Source organism: Mchenga conophoros, linkage group LG3 (assembly GCF_057382185.1).
Source record: "Mchenga conophoros isolate Kocher_MC1m ecotype Shallow Benthic linkage group LG3, M_conophoros_male_GT1.1, whole genome shotgun sequence".
NCBI lineage: Eukaryota > Metazoa > Chordata > Actinopteri > Cichliformes > Cichlidae > Mchenga > Mchenga conophoros.
Window position 1 is genome coordinate 65965897 of NC_140528.1, and position 17923 is coordinate 65983819.

Below are 17923 nucleotides of genomic sequence, written 5' to 3' on the forward strand. Positions count from 1 at the left end.
AGGTGGAAACGCGGTTTTGCGTACCCCGACCTGTTTCCATCCCCACCACAAGTAGTTAATTTTTTAAGCAATACAATCTGATGTAAGTCTGGGCATGGCTGCGGCAGATTTTCCCAACCCCCCTCTCTCACTCACTCTCTCTCTCTCTCAATCCCTCCCCAGCACTCATACACACGCACACGCTCACACACACACAAGTATATATACAAGCGCGTGCCCAACCCTACTGCTGCTGCTCCAAAATAATTTCTTTTTTTTTTTTTTGAAGCACAACGGTGGGGGCTCCGGAGAATATAAGGTGGCCATATTTGATAGATTTGTGTCGGGGTCTGCAATGCAGAAAGCGAGAGTTGTTGCGTGTGATCTGGCAAGTGACAGTGACACCAGGCAAGTCTGTCGGATTCGTGACTGATCCGGACTTGAGGGGCTGGGGAGGGTGAGGGGGATAGAGAAAGAGAGAGCGAGAGAGAGGGGAAAAAAGAGAGGAGGGGAGGTGGGGGGTCAGAGAGAGAAAAGAAACAAACAAGTAACAATGTAACTTACATGCAGTCACACACCCCTTTTTTTTTTTTTGCTCCTTGTAACAATGTGTACGTTTTTGAGGAGGGAGGGGGCGCGCGGAGGGAGAAAGAGAGAAGGAGAGAGAGAGAGAAAGGAGGAGGGGGTGCGTTCTGAAATAATATAGTCAGCCATTTTTTATGTAAGGGGATTTTTTTTTCTTATTGGGGGGGTTGTTAAAAAATAAATATAAGAGGGCGGCCATCTTTGTTGCTCTGCCTTGGTGTAAAATATTCCAAAACGCCCCCCACTTTTTCCTGAGCCGATTTGAATATTAAATAAATATCATATAATCGGACAAGAACGCGCTTTTTCTCCCCCTTTCTTCTTCTTCTCCTTCTTCTTTCTCCCTCCTTCTTTTTTTTTTTTTTTTTAAATACAAGGACGGATCCAATGACAGGGATATAATGTCCTCTCCTCTCCGGTCCTGTGAGGAAGACGAGGGCATGGTGGTTAATTCCGAGGGAGGAGATTTTGATGAAGAAGACGACGACGGGGACCTGGACGAGAACGCAAGCGACATAAACTCGCCGGCGGCGCCTCGGGAAACTGCAACACCAGCCGCGCCAGGTACAGTAAAAAACGGGAAACTGGCGGACAGGTCGGGAGCGCGCACACGAAATAAGAAATACACACACTCACGCGCGCTTTTTGCTGCTTTTCTTAGAGGCACAAATATAAGATAGAAAAGCGCGTGATGGAAGTGTCCGAAACCCGCAGATCTTCTTTCTTTTAATCCCCCCCCCCCCTCCTCCAACACATCCCATCCAGGTCCACATCGGTACAGTAGAAAGCAGCGAGATCTCGAGTGCGCGCAGACAACAACAACAACAAAAAAGAAAGAAAGAAAGCCTCCTTTAACACTTTTTCCTTCCTCTTAAAAAAAGACAGCCGCACTCAGCTATACGTTGCTGTAGGTGCCATATTTGCAGCTGCGAGAGCGCGCTGTGCAAACACAAGTCCAGTTTGCAACAAAAACGCCACAAACTCACACACACAACCTACTGATGTGTTTCTGCTGTGTTTTGCACTTTGTCCTCACTCCACTTCCTCTTTGCGTCTAGCATCCCCAGCAAAAGTTTAAACTGAACTTGGCACCGCTGTTGTGGCTTTGCCTCCCCCCCTCACTTCGTCGCGATCTCACTTCACAGTCGTGAAAAGTTGTTGAAAAGAAAAAAAAATAGTCCCTTGCTTTTTTTTATTGGTGGGGTTCTTGGACGTGCAGGACTTGCAAATTGTTTTTAAAAAGCAGAGGTCTGCGGGGGTAATGAGGTCGCCCTGAAGGACTGGCACACACGCTAGCATGGACTCTCCTCTTGGCCGGAGGCTATGTATAAATCTGATAGCAGTCTGGGGAGACGATGCAGTCACAGAGCCGGGCGAGTGTGTGAAATCGCGACGAGAGGCACAAACTGCCTGGTTGTCTCTGTGATAGGTCAGGACAGGACAGCACTGCCCGCATGCTGCTCGTTTTCTTGTAAAAGGTACCCATACTGCGTTCAGCTCCGGAGGACCTGCTCGGTCGTTACCCGTATTAAACGTCTATTATCGGGCATGTTTGGCGCCTCGGAGCTGGGTGTTAGTGTGTCTGTGTCCCATTCTGATTCTTAACCGCCCCCCTTTCGCAGCAGCAGCAACATACAAATATCGATCGCGTCAGGCGATGATTGACTAAATGACATTCTGGAAGTTTCTGTGGCAGTGAACTTGCACGGGGGGGCAGTGAAAGTGAAGGGTGCAGAGAGTGGAGGCTGGTTAACCACACAGCAACAGTGGAGATCAGATGCACGGCTGAAAGCTGCCGTCGTGGGCTGTACTGTGAGCTCTGGTTTGGATGTGACTGAAGCAGAGTTAAAAGTCAGCTCGGAGCTCCGAGTGTCAGGACGGCAGCCTGCACAAATCATCCCACTGCGCTCTTTTTTGTACTTAATTAGCTCGAGGGCTCCGTGGACCTGCTGTCACGCAGTGCGAGACAGATAAATTAGTGTCGAGGCCTCCCGGCGGGAGGACCTTAGCCCCATCGCGACCTTGTTTCCAGCAGCGGTCACAGCGGTGGTCAGGGGGCCTGAGCGGGAGAGAAGTCGTTCCAGTTCACCGCTCCGGCGGCCTCTGAATCACCGAGCCCCGCGTGCGTGCCGCTGCCGCCCCCGGCGTGCGTTCGGCGGCTGAACGCTGCACGCAGACGCGGGAAGTGGGGTTGGCTGGTGGACGGGGTGGGAGTGAGGAGGAGGTGAGGGGATGGCTGTTGCTGCTGCTGTTGCTGGTGGTGGGGGGGGGAGCGCGCACCAACAAAGGCAGGCAGACAATAAAAACCGACAAATCGCAGCCTGTGAAACGGGACGAGCGGCTGGCGGAGACCGCAGCCCATATCTTGGTTATGCTTCAACGCTTTGCTGCTTTCTCCGCGAAGCCCGGGCTGCTATCTGCCCTCGTCTTCCTGTGTTTCTCTTGTCATTTGCAAGCCAGGTCGGCCTGCAGGTTAAATTCCTTTCTCCCCCCGTGGCTGCGATGATTCCCACGTAAAATCGGGAATAACTGGCCTGACATTTTCAGGTCTTATGCCACATAATGTCAGCTGGTTTCAGTTGCTGCACAGTGGCTCAGTCCCCTCTGAGCTGTCTGAGGTTTTCAGACTATTTCTTCCCTGAAATAAAAGTTTTATAAATTTAAATCCTCCCTCAACTCATCAGGATGTATCCATTGATTATCAGCAACAACCCCACCACCACCACTTCCTCCCCCAGGGCTCTGTTTTTCTTTTTTTTTTCTTTTTAACAAAGGTAATGATCACCCTTTGCATTGCCATAAACCAATTACATCCCCAGGCTGCAGCAACCGGCTGTCAAATCTACTTAGAGCGCTCTGACAAACTATCTAATTTAGCATGTGTCACAATTCAGACGAGGTCAGAGGTCAGCGATGCCACTGTGTGGCTATCGTGCAGCCTTTGTCATGTGTAATTATGGTCAGCTGGGATTAGCGGGCTTGTCGGGGAGCGTTTTGAGAAGATTAATGTTCAGCTGATTCTGATAGCTGTCTTTTCTTCCACGCTTTCTTAACCCTCTCTCTCTCTCTCTCTTCCTCCTCAGAGGAAGAGGCAGAGCTATCAGACAGAGAGGTCCCGTTGAGGAAGAAAGGCCGGCCGAAGAAGAAGAAGGACACAAAAAAGAAAGACAAGGAAGGGAAACCTGTCAAAGCAAAAAAACGCAAGAAGATCGTGAGTTTCCTCGGCCTGTGGATTTTGGAAGTTTGACGTCCACATTACAGCGTCTTAACTGCTCTTCTTCCTTTTTTGTTTTTCATCTCTCGCTGCATGCACAGGACAGTGATGTAGAGAGAGACTCGGACAGAGAAAGAGACTACGGCGAGAACTCGGACAGCATTGCCAGCGACTATGGATCTGGTGAGAAAAAGAAAAAGAAGAAACATAAAGAAAGGAAAGAGAAGAAAACCAAGAAAAAGAAAAAAGACGATGGGGATCGAGACAGCAGTCAGGAGGAAACAACGAAGGTAAAGACGTTTTCGCTTGACTCCCAAAAACCCCAACAGTGATCAACGGTGACGAGTCCACCCTTGTTCACGGTCTGATGCTCTGCTTTCTTCTCAGCAACCGTTAGAACAGAAGACCTCGGCGCAGCTGGCGAGGGAGTGGGGCCTGGAGGATGTCGATCACATCTTCACAGAGGAGGACTACAGGGAGCTCACCAACTACAAAGCCTTCAGCCAGTTCATGAGGTACGGCCTGCTCTCTGTTCTCACGTGGGTGGGTGACATCAAGACAGCTAAACCTTCCCCAATAGGCTCCACAGATTAGGTTTACTGGATGGTTAAATAGGTTCAGACAACTCACTTCTGATGAGCTGTCGTCAGGTGGAAAAAAGGTGCTCGACATTCGAATTTCTCTCGCTTTTCAGGGTAAAAGACGAGTAAGAGTGCTGACGTCCTGTGGGAACGTTTGTCTGGAAATGTCGTGTCATTACGCCTGTATTCAAAAGACATTAGCTCCGCACACTCGCTGTGACTTTGCACTGCAGGGGTGCAGTTTGGAAATCTTTTGATTCTAACTTCTGTTTGAGTTGCAGAGTGGAGTCAGATTCCCGTTAGCTGATCTGATGGGAGTGGAAGTGCTGCTGCTAACTATGTGGATGTTGACAATGTGCTTATGGCTTGTTGTCAAAGGAGCTTGCAAAGAAAAGCGTCTGGACTTCTTTAAGTTGCTTGAAGACGTTTCACCTCTTATCCGAGAAGCATCTTCAAGCAACTTAAAGAAGTCCAGACGCTTTTCTTTGCAAGCTCCTTTGACTACGATGACCTGGATGACTGAGAACCTTCACAGACTTATGGCTTGTTGTTTTTATTCTTTACTCCCCCACAGTGTCTACATCTGCTGGTAAGCTTACTGTAACTGCTCAGCTCATGTGATGAGGCTGGTTAGGAGAGTGAGGAGTCCTCGGCTTGGCTGGCTAACTTTTACAGAGTTCAGGTGCTTGAGGGTCTTGATCCCGAGCAGCTGTGGTGATACGGGTGCCCACCTGGTCTGTTGTGGTGATGACAGAGCTGAGCCTCTAGGCAAAGTTCCTACCTGGCGTCTAGCTGACAGACAGAAAGGAGCTGTCTGTGAAATATTTCTAAACTCGAGGAGAAGCTTGTTCATCTTGGAGATGCTCTGAGTTAAGGTGCCTCATGGCTTTCGTGGTGAGGTGTATTTTGGGCTTGGTGACCTCAGGCCTGATCCAAGATGTCTTGAAGACATTGTATGTTATGACTGAATTGCTTCATTATGGTCCCTAATCTGTAGGCGGTGGCTAGAGACAGAGAGAGGGGAGATCTAGTCAACTCTGTTTGACTTTTGCCCCCTGGGACAAGGACCCAAATAAGCAGTAGAACGGATGGTTAGATACAATAGAAACATCAATAAACGTCCATATATGGTTGATTCTACAACACATGGAAATGAAACTGTTTCATTGACAGGAATTGAACCTATTAATACCAAACGAACCTTAATAATAATAATAATGTCAAAACGATTTGATGCTTTTTGGTGACACTGCTTCCTCCTTAATGAAGAAGAGCTCCTGTTAAGTGTCTGTTAGCACAGACGCCAGTAGCCTGGGTTGACTACTATTACTTGTTTCTGTCCCCCTGTGGCAGCCGTGTCTTTATCATCCCAGCTTTGTATAAATGAGACAGCAGCCCCCGTGTTACATGTAACACTGTGTCAGCAGCAGCCTGAGCCTCGGTCTCTGGGGCTGACTCATACCTGCTTTGACTCTCATAAGTAATGTGTAATGCCCAGCGCCTGTTCAGCCAACTTGTCTGCAGCTGGTAGGAAAGCTAATTGACAAATGAACCTGGTGATTGGCTCTCTTGATGGAGGTGAAAGTTTATTCATTTTGGTTATGTGGTTTCACTCTCACAACGCTCTCTCTTAGGCCGATGATCGCCAAGAAGAACCCTAAGATCCCCATGTCAAAGATGATGACCATCCTGGGGGTCAAGTGGAGGGAGTTTAGCTCTAACAACCCCTTCAAGGGCAACGCTGCAGCTGTGGCGGCGGCGGCTGCTGCCGCTGCCATCGCTGTTGCCGAGCAGGTCTCTGCAGCGACCGCCTCACCTGAACCGCCACCTCAGCCTCCACCTGTTAGAAAAGCCAAGACAAAAGAGGGCAAAGGTCTGTCGTCTTCCCATTCCTGTACTAGGACCAGGGCAACGAGATGTTTTAGAGGCACACGATGAACACAGCAGATGTTGACCGATGTTAGGTTTACAGAACTGCGCAAAAATGTTGAACCACCCCTCATTTCTTTAGATTTTGTTTCCAAGGAGCCAGACTTTTATGTAAATGTACTTTCTGAAAGTATTTCAAAATCTTTCTTTGGAAACTAATTTTTACTTCAATCCTAGTTCCTGATCACTTTCAGAGAAATGGTTTTATTTGTTTGTTTAAACTACTTAACACTGAGTTGTTGATCATCATGCTTAAAAAAGGCACCTAACACCTAACCAGTGTCAGCTGTCTGCACAAGAAGCCATTTTTAAGGAAGGGAAGCAGGGACAAAAGACTGGGGTATGTCAAATTACACAAGAACTGGACTGTGAAACAGGTCTAATGGAGTGATGAATCCAAATTTGAAAATATTGAGTCAAATCATCGTTGATATACAGAGAGGAGGTCAGGAGAGAGGTATACCAGTGAGTGTCTACAGCCATCTTTATAAACAGGGTGGAGGCACTGTCATGGTTTAAAGCTGCATTTCACCCAGTGGTGTCAGAGATCTTGTCAAAATGAGTGGAATTATGAACGTAGATGATCCATTAGATCATGCAATACCTGCAAAGCATCTGATTGGCAGCAGCTTCATTTTTCAGCATGACAATGATCCAAAAAACGCTGCCAATGCTGTAAAAACATACCTGGATAGAAAAAGACACAGTGGAACTCTATCAGTGATGGATTGGCCTCCTCTGAGCTCAGACCTCAACATTATTGAAGCAGTGTGGGATCATTTTGACAGAGAACAGAACAAAAGGCAGAAACATCCAAAGAAGAGCTTTGAAAGTCCTTCAAGAAGCCTGGAGAGCTATTCCTGAAGACTACTTAAAGAAATTACAGGAAAGCTGACTAAGAGAGTTTAAGAATAAAGGTGGTCAAACCAAATATTGACTTTCAAACTGAATAGAAATATATTTCCATGTATGTTTGCGCGTTTCAACTAACTGCTGCACCTGTTTCCCCTTTTCCTGGCAAAATCTAAGGGTATGAGGGGTGGCTCGAGACTTTTGCACATGTGCTGTACATGCTAATGGAGAGCAGTAAACTAATGCTAACCTCTCATTTACCTCTATCCCTTTTCTGATACAGCTCACTGATACAGCTTCTTTGTTATGCTGTCTGTCCAGGTCCGGGTTACAAGAAGCGCAGTAAAAGTCCTCGAGTTCCAGACAAGAAAAAGGCTTCAGCTGTAGCCAAAGCTAAAAAGATGGCACCCATCCGTATTAAATTATCACCTATCAGTGCCAAGAGGAAGAAGAGCTGCTCGGTGAGTGTGAAGTTTAGAGTATTCGTGAAACACTGAATCGGTGGAAGTTAAAAACAGCGTCGCTCCCTGTTGTTTTCCTCTGTTTCTTGTTACCTGTCTCTCCTCCCTTCACTCACTGCCCCCGTGCTTTCTCGTGCTCTGCTAGAGCGAGGATATGGATGAGGACGAGTCTGAGCAGGAGGACTCCAGCGTTCACAGCTCCTCGGTTCGCTCTGACAGCTCTGGCCGAGTGAAGAAGAACAAGCGCGGACGGCCTGCCAAGAAGAAGAAGAAAAGTAAGCGCAGCCTGCTTGTTATACGTACAGCACATAATTATAAATGATGTACAGCCTCCCTGTCCACATCCATCTTACAGCTCCACTGTTAAGTTTACTTTGGCTTATTGGAATCCAAAGGAATAATGCAGCTCAACTCTTCTGGTTCAGACAATAATCTTCTCTCTTTGCTGATAAAAGTGTATTTAAAAGGATGAACCTGAGCTGGGAAACAGTATTAACAGCAGTGGAGCGATGACTGAACTGTGTGAGGGATGAGATAGGCAGAGGATGAAGGTGCTTCCAGCTGCAGATGAATACAGTTACAGTCTGTATACTCTTGGAGTATATTTTTAGCAGCTATTTAACAAAACATTCATATTACTGGAGCTTGGTTAAAATGGAGACAGCGTGCAGATTGAACAAAAATACTGCACAAAGTGAATAATTCGACTTTTTATAGTCTCCTATTTATAACACAAAACTGGAGATGCATAAACATAAAACATAAAAAAAAATCAAATGTTGATTTTCAGTAGTCTGGAGTGCATGGACATCCCCATGCAGCTGTCTTTAGTTACTTGTTAATGTGTCTCTCTGTCTTCAGTTGCGTGTTCAGGATGAGAAATGCGTGCTCGATCGGGTTGCGATCAGGTGATTGGCTCTGCCATTCCAGATGATTCCACTTGTTAACCTTCAATAAGCTCTGTTCACTTCAGAATTAATGTGTCTGCTTCTGTTTTCTGTCCCATCATCAATAAACAATAGTGCCCAGTGTCACTGGAAGCTGCGGGTAACCATTCGTCACACTGCCTTTACCGCGTTTCACAGATTATGTTGATTATGAGCAGAAGGAGCAGCCTTCACAATTCTTTCTTCTGTTATTCTGGGGCAGATTAGTGTGTCCAAAAATGCTGTTCCTGAGCTGCTCGAAAGGGGTTTTTAGACATAATTTGGTCCTTTGCATATTCTGGGATAGCTTATGTTTTATTGTTTGTTTGTTTTTCATTAAATCTGTTCTCAAGTTAAGATATGCTTACTTCCTGATATGTTTTCTCAGTTGGATGTTGTGAACAGACATTTCTTTACCATAGAAAGGATCCTATGATCATCCACAACTGTTGTCTTTCCTGGACGTCCAGGTCTCCTTATGTTGCTTAGGCAACCATCTATTGTATTTATCAGTCCCTCATATGTTAGTTTACAGTATTATTACCTCCCATTTAGTAGTTTCTTAAATTGCCAAAATTGATATAAGTTTGACTCTAATCTTGAAGTTGAACTTGTTTCACTTGCGCTGATCACATGCTGTGAGTTCACATCAACAGCTTACAAATGCAACTATTGGAATAAAGAAAGACCTTTTACATTTTGAATTAGTGAAGAAATAACGTAAAAATATAACACATGCCTTTTTCATAGACAGGTGTGTTTTGTGTGTGTGAATTACACTGAGGCCATGGAAAGAAGGCACTGTGTACAAAAATGACTTCAGTTTCTCAGTGATGAATGCACTATTTTGTTCAACTCCTCAAATGCAAACTGAGACTCTGCACTTAATCCAAACTCATTACACGTGCATCCATAGGCTAAATCTGACTATTGTCACGTCTGGTAGCGTGATTTCATTTTGCCAAGAAGGCCAAAACTTGATCATTTGCAAACCTTCTGCATTACAAGCGTGCAGATGTGCTGCAAATCCGAGCAGCTTCAAGTGTTTCACTTGCGTTTTTCAGTTTTTCTTTTAGTTCTGAAAAAGTTCAAACATGCAGCACGTACCTAAAACTTCACCCCGTGTTCCTGAAAACGTCACGCACATCTCTCACATTTGACTGCACTTGTTTTAAGTTACACATGAAACTGCATGGTTATAGTTGGAAGTGAAAAATGAGCAGTTCAGTTATTTGGGGTGAAAAACACAGAAATGGTTTGTGACCTTTTGTCAGTGCTTGTCAACTCGCCCTGTGCTTGCTATCTCCCTTCCCAGGTGAAGAGGAAGGGGATGGCTACGAGACCGATCACCAGGACTACTGTGAGGTGTGTCAGCAGGGCGGGGAGATCATCCTGTGCGACACCTGTCCTCGAGCGTACCACCTCGTCTGCCTTGAGCCTGAGCTGGACAAGGCCCCCGAGGGCAAGTGGAGCTGTCCCCATTGTGTAAGTACAACTGCTCCTGTTTTTTATTTTCCCGTCTCCTTTGCATCGTTTTTATTCCACAACTTATCTCCGAGCTGTGTGGCTACCTGAGCAGCAAAAACACCTGTTACTGTTAGTTAAAGCTTGTTTTCTTGGAGGATCAGATGAGTAGAAACCCTTTAAGCTTATCAGAAATCTGAGCGGGGAAGCGGCTACGTGCAGACATCCTGCCTCAACAAAAAACTGTCGCCAAATGTGGGTGTAATCTATTCAGCAATGGCACAAATATTGCTCAGTGCTAATTTCTAGATGCTGCGAAGTCTTGGTATCAGATCTCTGAGATTAGTCAGTTAAGGTGCTGTGAAACTGCTCACTAAATTGCTGCATTAAATCCACTGTGTAGAATTTTATGTGATTGTTTCGACTGGTTTAGCTTTTTAGTTTCTTTATGAGTCACGTGTTTTTATCTGTAGGGACGACCTGGTATTGATATCGAAAGTGTGAACAAAGTGAGCGATACTTGCGCTTAAATGTCATTTAGCTAACTGACTGGAGGAGCGGAGAAAAAGAGGGAAAGGGCATGCACTGGTGACAAACAGGAAGCTGAAAAGAAGCTTTTTACCTGCTGTTTATTCAGCGCAAGTGTCAGGTTTATCTGAGTCAAGCATCCCTGAATACCAAGAAGTGGTAGACTGGCATTGAATTTGAAGGAGAGCTGTATCAGAGCAGTATAACTGTCACACTCAAGGTGTTTGTTGACGTGCTAGTGAGATACTTACACTTTGAAAGGGTTGGGGATTTTTTCTGGTCCTTTTTTTTTTTGGAAAATTTCGACTCCCCCGAGTAGGTGCTATAGCACAGTCAAAATTTCCACTTCATTAATCGTGAACATTTCAACAATCAAATGCCATGTTGTAAATATGTATGCATTATTCAAAAAGCAATGATTTGTAATGCCGTGTAACCATTCTGCAGTTTGAAAGTCACTGGTTCTTGCAAATAAACGATTTCACATTCTCATTTTATTCTGCACAGCAAGGCGAAAAGCTGCTTGCTTTCCTCCGGAGTGTGAGCTCCCTATATGTCACCAGGCTACATTTACAAATTGGCAAATGCCGGTTTTAATATCGTACAGTAGTTGCCAAAACTGTGTTTTACATAAGCTTGGGTCTGTAGTGACTGAGATAGCAGACATTTACTTTAACTGTCAGTGTTGCACAGGGATAGTAGACCCCAAATATGGGTTACATACTGCAGCTGTTACATAAATCAGGTATTTCTTTTTTTAACCTTTATTCACCCAGAATAGGCTCACTTGGAGCAGTGGTCTATTTTTCACAAACTCCATCCTTCACAGTCACGGAGGCCTACTTAAAACAGCACCTGAGCAGCTCCAGCAAAGGTCCTTCTCCCGCTTATCTTATGTCTCACAACCACATTCCCACTTAAGGCTAAAAGAGTCAATGGGAGCCAGGACTCTCAGTGCAATGAACAGCTGGCAACATTAGCAGCTTAATTTTTTTCTGTGAGTCATTAATATGTAACCACAAAATTCTCAATAAGCATCTTGTGGTTGTTGAAAGCTCCTTTTACTTCATGTGTTCAGGATGTTCCTCAGTTTAACAGTTTTGTTTTCTCTCGCTTTCTTTCAGGAAAAAGAGGGAATCCAGTGGGAAGCAAAAGACGAAGACTTTGAGGATTTTGAGGAGGACAGCGAGGACAGAGTGATATCAGAGGTCGGCGTGAGGGTCGCCACTGGGGCGGAGGAGGAAGATGACGACCACATGGAGTTCTGTCGGGTGTGTAAAGACGGAGGTGAGCTGTTGTGCTGCGACACCTGTACGTCTTCCTACCACATCCACTGTCTGAACCCGCCGTTGCCGGAGATTCCCAACGGAGAGTGGCTGTGTCCACGATGCACGGTCAGTTGATGCTCTTGTCACAGTGTTTTTTTAATCTATACCTCACAGATTTCCATCTTCTCGCTTAAATAAACTGATGCGATTTTAAAAATGCATTTTTGCTCCAGTGTCCGCCAATCAAGGGACGTGTCCAAAAGATCCTCCACTGGCGATGGGGTGAGCCTCCACCTCCCATTCCTGTTCCACCCGCTCCCGACGCTCCACCCGACGCCCCGCCACCGCCACCAATGAAAGGCAGGGCAGAGAGGGAGTTCTTTGTAAAGCTGACCGGACAGTCCTACTGGCACTGCACCTGGATCACTGAGCTGCAGGTGAGTCTGAAAGTCACAACCACAAATAATGGCAAGTCTGTTTTCTAGGGATTCCCCCTCCTCAGTCCAAATATTTCTTCTTCTTCTTTTTTTTTAGCCACACACGTGTCAGAGTAATGAACCAGACAGCACACATCTGTCTTTTTAATCAAGCTCCTGCAGCCTAATGTACATCCCTTTGACAACATGCCGTAGCAAAAATATAAATAAAGTAATTAAATTAAATTCACAGTATTGCTCCCTATAAAATAACTGATATTTCTTATACACACACTGGCCATCAGGTATACCAGTACAAAAATATCTAAAAAGTCAACACATGGCAGCAACTCTATGCCTTTAGACACGTAGACACGATGTGGACTTCCAGCACCTTGTGGAATCTGTGCCGTGAAGAATTAAAGTCGTTCTGAAGGCTAAACTGGGTCCAGCCCAGCAAGGTGTAACCAATGAAGTAGCCGTCTCAGGTAGTCAGCCTGGTTTGTTGTTGTTAAAAGACATATTTAAACTTACAGAGTTAGAGTTTTACTTGTTACGTGTCCTTCAGAGGTTAAAATGCAGTTGTGTTTTGACTCTAGCCTGGCTCATTAGCTAATAACCACAAAAAATAACTTTTGCTTGCCCACCCTGGAGGAGAAGTATGAAAGAGAAAGCCCACACCAGACCACCCACAAACGGCCCTTTATAGGACCTTGTTTGGATTGTTGTTACACTGAAACTATGTATATCATGTGTAACTGTTGCTTAATCATCTCTGTGGCTGCAGCCGCTTCTCGCACACTCTTCCCTCAACAAGGGACCTACTTCACACACAGGCGTCTTAAAGGGGACAGAATGGGCGCTATCAGGCGAACCACGAGTGCAGCGCATTCGATTATCTGCATAAGCAAATGCTCGACCCCAAGAATCTTAAACTGATCCTTGGAAGCTTTATTCACAGGGCGGTCCTACTGTTTACACATATTTTAGCGACTGTTTTTACAGCCATAGATGGTATTTGTAAATGAACGTACATCATCACCATCACTAAAGATTATTATTCCCTTAAATTTCCTTTCTACTTTAAAAACTGCACTCAGCATGTCATTTGCAGTGTTTACTCAGCATTTTTGTATTCACCAGATTTATGAAACAAAACAGCAAAAACTGCTTTCTACATTTTTTAGATTGTTCTCCTGTGTTGAGTCTCTAATGCTTCAGATTTAAAAGATCTAACAATGGAAATCAAACCGTGGCTGAAATATAAACAACTGCTCTCCATATTTAGAATAAAATATATGACGAGGGTCACGTTTTTCCAAGTCTAAACAATGAAAAAAAATGGTTTTGAAAACCACAAATCTAGGACGTCCTCACCTGAAAAATGATCATCTGACCAACTAATGTCTTTGTCTCATCAGCTGGAGATCTTCCACTCGGTCATGTATAGAAACTACCAGAGGAAGACGGACATGGACGAGCCTCCCAGCTTGGACTACGGCTCGGGGGGAGAGGATGAGAACGGAGTAGGAAAGAGCGAGAAGAGGAGGGCCAAAGACCCCCAGTATGCCATCATGGAGGACAAATACTACAGATATGGCATCAAGCCCGAGTGGATGATGATTCACCGGATCATCAATCACAGGTAAAGAGCCGTGCACACAAGCACGCAGAGGTCAGGTTTGTGAAGGACCACTAACTGTGATCATGTGTCTCCCTGCTAGTGTGGATAAGAAGGGGATATACCACTACCTGGTCAAGTGGCGAGACCTCGCCTACGACCAGTGTACATGGGAGAGAGACGACATGGATATCCCCGACTTTGCAATTTACAAGGCCAGCTACTGGAAACACAGGTATTTGTTTTTAAAGCTGTATTTCTCATTTATTAACCTCCTAAAACCTGCCGTCCACATATGTGGGCATCACATTTTGGGTTGTCCAGACCACAATACTAAATTTTGCTCTACAAAGGCCTGATATGCAGTTACGAGGACATTACACTGCCACCTGAAATGTTTCGTGTTTCATGCTCTGAAATCTTTTACTTTTTTGACTTTGTTACAGGCATACGTCTTCCTGCAACCATATTGCTCATAGCGGCACAACTGCTGTTTCTCATTTTGTTTTTGTACTCAGGAAAAATGCTGCTGTGTTCAGACACCAAATAAAAAGTTTTGCACATCAATTGTGACTTTATAATGTTCTATCGAAATTTAATGCAAATCTCCTCATATGTGGATATAACTTTTCTCAGAAACTACATCAGGTAAAAAGATCATTCGTTGTTTTTACATTCATCAGGTCTCAATCAGCCCAAAGAGAAATTAAAATTTCGTGCAATGAAAAAGTTCGGGTCTTAGGAGGTTAAAGCAAGTCCGCTAGTGTTTTTCAGCCGCTTCACAGAGACCTGCCCCACGTATACGTGCAGTCTCATCTCCCTTTGATGAATCGGATCCCTGCTAGAGTGAACAGCTTAGTGTCAGCGACGTGGCAATAATTCTGCTGCTGTTTAACAGGGACGCCATAATGAAGGAGGACCCAGACAAACCCAGGAAGATAAGGAACAAGAACTCAGATGAGGGTGAAGATGAGTCTCCAGGCTCACCACTCACTGATGTGAGTATTGTAAAGTGTGCAGCTGCTGTCTGCTGTTAGCCAGTCACTCTTTTTTGTTATAAAGTTATTAAATGTTTCTTATAAGAACAATCACATACTGCAATTCAGATTTACATTTTTTATATGCTATACTGTAAGGATTCCCTTACAATGTGTTCCCTTTATTTTTGTGTTAAATTGTACACATTTAAGGATCTTTGTTGTATAAAAGCACACCACTGGTGAACCGACTTCGATTATTTTTACTAATAGTTTTACTAAAGCTGTCCGATGCAGCATGGGAGAATAACCACACTTTCCAATATTTCTCATTTTGCATATCTAAGCCTCTCTCTTGGTAATATTGCTCAAAACTATCTTTGAAAATGTAGATTATTGAACAGTTTCTGATTCATAACCTCATAATTGTTCAGCGTGGAGAGGTTTGTAAATCTGACAACTCAGTAGGTTACATAGGAGTTTAAAATCTGTACCATAAGTGCATCTGCTAAAAATCTCCGACGAGTTCAAATCCCAGTGATTGCCTGGGATTTTTCAAATTTATACCGCAGTCACAGGAAACACTACGAGGAGGCTGAGTGGTAGCATTGGCGACCGCCAGTATTTTTTTTTTATCATGTACAAATCTGTGCGCATTAAACCACAATAAGTCAAAATACAAACAAACAGACACAATTTGACCTTTCAGTCAAAACCTTTACAGAAAATAAACAAAGACTGATGAATGAAATTAGTTTTTTCTTGGTAATCCAGATGTTTTCAGGAAATGTAAAGGAATTTCCATCCATCCATTCGCTTCCGCTTATCCTTTATCGGGGTCACGGGGGAGCTGGAGCCTATCCCAGCTGTCTTAGGGCGAGAGGCGGGGTACACGCTGGACAGGTCGCCAGTCTGTTGCAGGGCTAACACACAGACAGAGACAGCCATTCACTCCCACATTCACACCTATGGCAATTTAGAGTTTCCAGTTAACCCAATCGTATCTCCTCACCGTTTTCTCATTTCTTCCCTTCAGCCTACAATAAAATACGAGGAGCAGCCAGACTTTGTCACGTCAACGGGCGGCACGCTACATCTGTACCAACTGGAGGGCCTGAACTGGCTTCGGTTTTCCTGGGCTCAGGGCACTGACACCATCCTGGCGGACGAGATGGGGCTGGGAAAGACCATCCAAACCATCGTCTTCCTCTATTCACTTTTCAAAGAGGTGCTGACCTTATCTCTGCTTTTTTCCTTTAACGTTGTTTAAAGTCTCGCTGTGTAACACGGTACTGATTTCCCTCTCTGCTCGCTTCAGGGTCACACTAAGGGTCCATTTCTAGTCAGCGCTCCACTCTCCACCATCATCAACTGGGAGAGGGAGTTTGAGATGTGGGCCCCCGATTTCTACGTGGTGACGTACACGGGAGACAAGGACAGCCGAGCCATCATCAGAGAGAACGAGTTCTCCTTTGATGACACGGCCGTCAAGGGAGGAAAGAAGACCTTCAAACTGAGGGTAAGGAGGGATCGTTAGCAGTAGCGGGAAAACACGATATCGACAGTGGCGTCCACTCATCCTTCCTCCCTTGTTTGTCCTCCTGCAGCGAGAAGCTCCTATTAAATTCCACGTGCTGCTGACCTCCTACGAGCTGGTGACCATCGACCAAACGGCGCTGAAGTCTATTGACTGGGCCTGTCTGGTGGTGGATGAAGCTCACCGCCTTAAGAACAACCAGTCCAAGGTACAGCAGCTACTGCATATGAGTCCACATTAACGCACTTCACCTCTCTCTGGTGGCCAAACTATGCAATGGCAACACTTTAGTCCCACAGTACTTAACTACTTTCATAGGTCGTTTAATGTACTTTATCATGAGAGTAATAGATTAAGTATTAGCTGTACTTCTTCAGGAAGTTGGGGTCCATGCCATAATGACTTAATTACAACTAATTATAAGATCTATGCAATATAAGATATTTACTTACAGTATAAAACACCTTAAGGCGACTATTGTTGTGAGTTTGCACTATAGAAATAAAACTGATGTGAAATTAAGTCAAATATGTTTGTTTTTTAATGATGTGGAAGAGTTTAGAAAAATCCACTGAGAGTTAAATAACGCTGAGCTTCCTTATTTGTGTTTCCAGTTCTTCAGGCGTCTGAACGACTACAAGATCGACTACAAGCTTCTGCTCACAGGAACTCCGTTACAGAACAACCTGGAGGAGCTGTTTCACCTGCTCAACTTCCTCACACCTAACCGCTTCAAGTAGGACTTCTTTCTTTGTAAAGCACACACCTTCACACTACATGAACACCTAATTTTAAAAGGGGGTCCTACAAGAGTAGCTTTGCATGAGTCGTCATTAATTTAAAAAATAATGAATCTGTTCTAGCTTTTGGTGCAGCCCATTCACTTCATCCCCTGTTAGAAAAAGCTGTTTTACCTACTCTCTGTTAAGTGTGTCATATTTAACACATGAGTTTTTATGTGTTTGTGAGAGTGTAGAAGTATAATACAAATAAATCTCATGTATGCAAATTAATATTTAACTAATTATAAAATGGTCAGGTGTTTGAACAAACACTGACAATTTTCTAGCAATTATAAAGAGTTGAGGCCACACTCTTGAAAGGCCACTTTCTTCTGATTGGCTGCCCCTCGTCTGGCTCCCTCAAACAAAAGCTTGTAAGCGTTGCGTCCATAGAAGCAAATGAAGCTGATATCTGTTCAGCACAAAAGTAGAAAAGATAGTAACTGAGTGTTTGGAGTAGTCTAAAGCCTAATGCTTAGGTTTACAGGGGTTACTATTATGTACACGTATCTCATTACCTGTAAACAGTAATGTGCCCAGTACTTGTAGCTCTACTAATTCATCTGTTCTTATTTCTAGTTGCAGTAGAATTGTCTATGATAGATTTTCTTCTCTCTCTCTTTGCAGTAACCTCGAGGGCTTCCTAGAAGAGTTCGCTGACATTTCCAAGGAGGACCAGATCAAGAAGCTCCATGACCTGCTGGGGCCTCACATGTTGCGCAGACTGAAGGCCGACGTCTTCAAGAACATGCCCGCCAAGACCGAGCTGATTGTCAGAGTGGAGCTGAGCCCTATGCAGAAGT

The 17923-nt window shown here is 44.7% G+C and overlaps 1 protein-coding gene across 5 annotated transcripts in view; it reads left to right on the forward strand.

The window, feature by feature from the left end:
* Positions 1-267: 267 nt before the first annotated feature.
* The window catches only part of chd3 (chromodomain helicase DNA binding protein 3), a 54118-nt gene continuing 36462 nt past the window's right edge, over positions 268-17923 (forward strand). For 3 of the 5 annotated variants that reach the window (XM_085266796.1, XM_085266792.1, XM_085266793.1), the window contains exons 1-18: positions 942-1128; positions 3648-3775; positions 3880-4068; positions 4166-4293; positions 5994-6232; positions 7462-7601; positions 7747-7876; positions 9843-10012; positions 11644-11913; positions 12021-12224; positions 13625-13848; positions 13928-14059; positions 14723-14822; positions 15838-16029; positions 16120-16320; positions 16409-16546; positions 16953-17074; positions 17748-17921. In XM_085266796.1, coding sequence (XP_085122922.1) covers positions 966-1128; positions 3648-3775; positions 3880-4068; positions 4166-4293; positions 5994-6232; positions 7462-7601; positions 7747-7876; positions 9843-10012; positions 11644-11913; positions 12021-12224; positions 13625-13848; positions 13928-14059; positions 14723-14822; positions 15838-16029; positions 16120-16320; positions 16409-16546; positions 16953-17074; positions 17748-17921 — 3044 coding nt within the window. In that variant the 5' untranslated portion in view covers positions 942-965. Of the gene's footprint in view, positions 388-670; positions 1129-3647; positions 3776-3879; positions 4069-4165; positions 4294-5993; positions 6233-7461; positions 7602-7746; positions 7877-9842; positions 10013-11643; positions 11914-12020; positions 12225-13624; positions 13849-13927; positions 14060-14722; positions 14823-15837; positions 16030-16119; positions 16321-16408; positions 16547-16952; positions 17075-17747; positions 17922-17923 lie in introns of those variants that run through there. The other 2 variants (XM_085266795.1, XM_085266794.1) reach the window with 2 other exon arrangements.